General features: G+C 42.4%; 1 protein-coding gene and 1 long non-coding RNA gene across 2 annotated transcripts in view; both read left to right on the top strand.

The window, feature by feature from the left end:
• The window catches only part of LOC311071685, a 307,177-nt gene that overhangs the window by 150,239 nt on the left and 154,438 nt on the right, over positions 1 to 2,500 (top strand). The gene's annotated exons all lie outside the window — the stretch shown is intronic.
• begain (brain-enriched guanylate kinase-associated) overlaps positions 1 to 2,500 on the top strand; it is a 26,948-nt gene that overhangs the window by 22,803 nt on the left and 1,645 nt on the right. Inside the window, exon 7 of the mRNA XM_084096143.1 lies at positions 1,528 to 2,500. This exon is cut by the window's right edge and continues 1,645 nt beyond it. Within this exon, the coding sequence (XP_083952269.1) occupies positions 1,528 to 2,500 (973 nt within the window). The remainder of the gene's footprint in view (positions 1 to 1,527) is intronic.

The following is a 2,500-nucleotide window of genomic DNA, read 5'->3' as shown; positions in this document are numbered from 1 at the left end:
TTTTACGTAAGAATGCAATAGTTTTACGAGAGAACGCAATAGTTTTACGAGAGAATGCAATAGTTTTACGAGAACGCAATAGTTTTACGAAAGAATGCAATAGTTTTACGAGAGAATGCAATAGTTTTACGTAAGAATGCAATAGTTTTACGAGAGAATGCAATAGTTTTACGTAAGAATGCAATAGTTTTACGAGAGAATGCAATAGTTTTACGTGAGAATGCAATAGTTTTAGTAGAGAACAAAATAGTTTTACGTATGCAATAGTTTTACGAAAGAATGCAATAGTTTTACGTAAGAATGCAATAGTTTTACGAGAGAACGCAATAGTTTTACGAGAGAACGCAATAGTTTTACGAAAGAACGCAATAGTTTTACGAGAGAACGCAATAGTTTTACGAGAGAACGCAATAGTTTTACGAGAGAACGCAATAGTTTTACGAAAGAATGCAATAGTTTTACGTAAGAACGCAATAGTTTTACGAGAGAACGCAATAGTTTTACGAAAGAATTCAATAGTTTTACGAGAGAACGCAATAGTTTTACGAGAGAATGCAATAGTTTTACGAGAGAACGCAATAGTTTTACGTAAGAATGCAATAGTTTTACGAGAGAACGCAATAGTTTTACGAAAGAATGCAATAGTTTTACGAGAGAACGCAATAGTTTTACGAGAGAATGCAATAGTTTTACGAGAACGCAATAGTTTTACGAGAGAATGCAATAGTTTTACGAGAGAATGCAATAGTTTTACGTAAGAATGCAATAGTTTTACGAGAGAATGCAATAGTTTTACGAGAGAATGCAATAGTTTTACGTAAGAATGCAATAGTTTTACGAGAGAATGCAATAGTTTTACGAGAACGCAATAGTTTTACGAGAGAATGCAATAGTTTTACGAGAGAATGCAATAGTTTTACGTAAGAATGCAATAGTTTTACGAGAGAATGCAATAGTTTTACGTAAGAATGCAATAGTTTTAGTAGAGAACAAAATAGTTTTACGTATGCAATAGTTTTACGAGAGAACGCAATAGTTTTACGAAAGAATGCAATAGTTTTACGAGAGAACGCAATAGTTTTACGAGAGAATGCAATAGTTTTACGAGAACGCAATAGTTTTACGAAAGAATGCAATAGTTTTACGAGAGAATGCAATAGTTTTACGTAAGAATGCAATAGTTTTACGAGAGAATGCAATAGTTTTACGTAAGAATGCAATAGTTTTAGTAGAGAACAAAATAGTTTTACGTATGCAATAGTTTTACGAAAGAATGCAATTGTTTTAAGAGAGAACGCAATAGTTTTACGAGAGAACACAATAGTTTTACGAAAGAACACAATAGTTCTCTAAGAGAACGCAAATGTTTCTCAGGGGAGCGCAAATGTTTTGCGAGAGAATGCAAATGTTTAACTATTTTCGATCCCCATGTCCCTTTAAGGGCTCTGTAGAAAACAGATACATGGTGCATTTCATTCTCACATCTTCAAGTCTATCTCTCATTGCTGTCTCTGTGTGTGTTTTCAGCTTCCCGCAGATCTGCAGGAGCGAGTCAGTTCCCACATGGAGAAGCAGAGCGTAGCGCTCCTTCACTCCGGCTCAGATGCCGTTCCCACCGCCGTCATCGGCCGAGTCCTGGAGAAACCGGAGCCCGGGAGAAGCTGTCCGGTCACACGCTCCCCGAGTCCTCAAGAGTTCCCGTCAAACGTGGATAAAGTTCAGCGGCGCGTGGCGTATAAGTCGTCAGACCTGTCCTGCAGCGACACAGCGCTATACTGTCCCGCGGATGAGCGTCGGCACGAGCGCCGGATCCGAGGACACACCGACTGCAACCCGGAAGACCAGAGTTTCCCACATAGTTTCTCTTTACACGAAGACGCTTTTCCTTTCGGATCTCTTCCGGCTTCCATCCGGCACTCCAGCTTTAGCACAGCGTTGGATGATCCGGCTCACGTATCGTCCTCATCCCAGCAGAATCTGTTCACGGACTGGCATGACGGAGACTATGAGCACAAGAACTCAACGTTTGGAAAGAAACATCCAGGTTTTCCTAAGTCGAGACACGTTTCTCACGGCTCACCGAACGGAGGTTCTCCGACACACGGATACAGTTCCCGCGGGAATAGGGGCGTCCCGACAGGAAGCTGGCATCAGATGAGCGTTGAAGACGTGAACTCCTTCTTCTGCAGTCCTGAAGCCTTCAGTTTCCAAGAGCGGAACTTTGCAGTCGGTCCCGCTAAGATCAAACCGCTTTACAACAGCTTCCCGGAGGAAGAGCACGTTTTCCAAGCACACGCACCAGTTCCACAGTACCCTGCGTCAGCCGGACCCAGTCCTGCGCTGAACCCGAAGATCAGCCTGAACGCTTTAAAGAGCGGCTTGATGTTCCGCTCCGGTCAGGACTCGAGCTGGTTCTCCAAAGACAAGCCGAGCACGACTGAAGGAGCTTTGCGGAGAGATTACACAGACGGAAGTCCCAGCAACTCCAACGAGTCTCTCG

Source organism: Abramis brama, assembly GCF_963993115.1.
Source record: "Abramis brama genome assembly, chromosome: 21".
In the NCBI taxonomy this organism is placed as follows: Eukaryota; Metazoa; Chordata; class Actinopteri; order Cypriniformes; family Leuciscidae; genus Abramis; species Abramis brama.
Note: the sequence above shows the minus strand (reverse complement) of the source record. Positions and strands in the feature narration are given on the sequence as shown.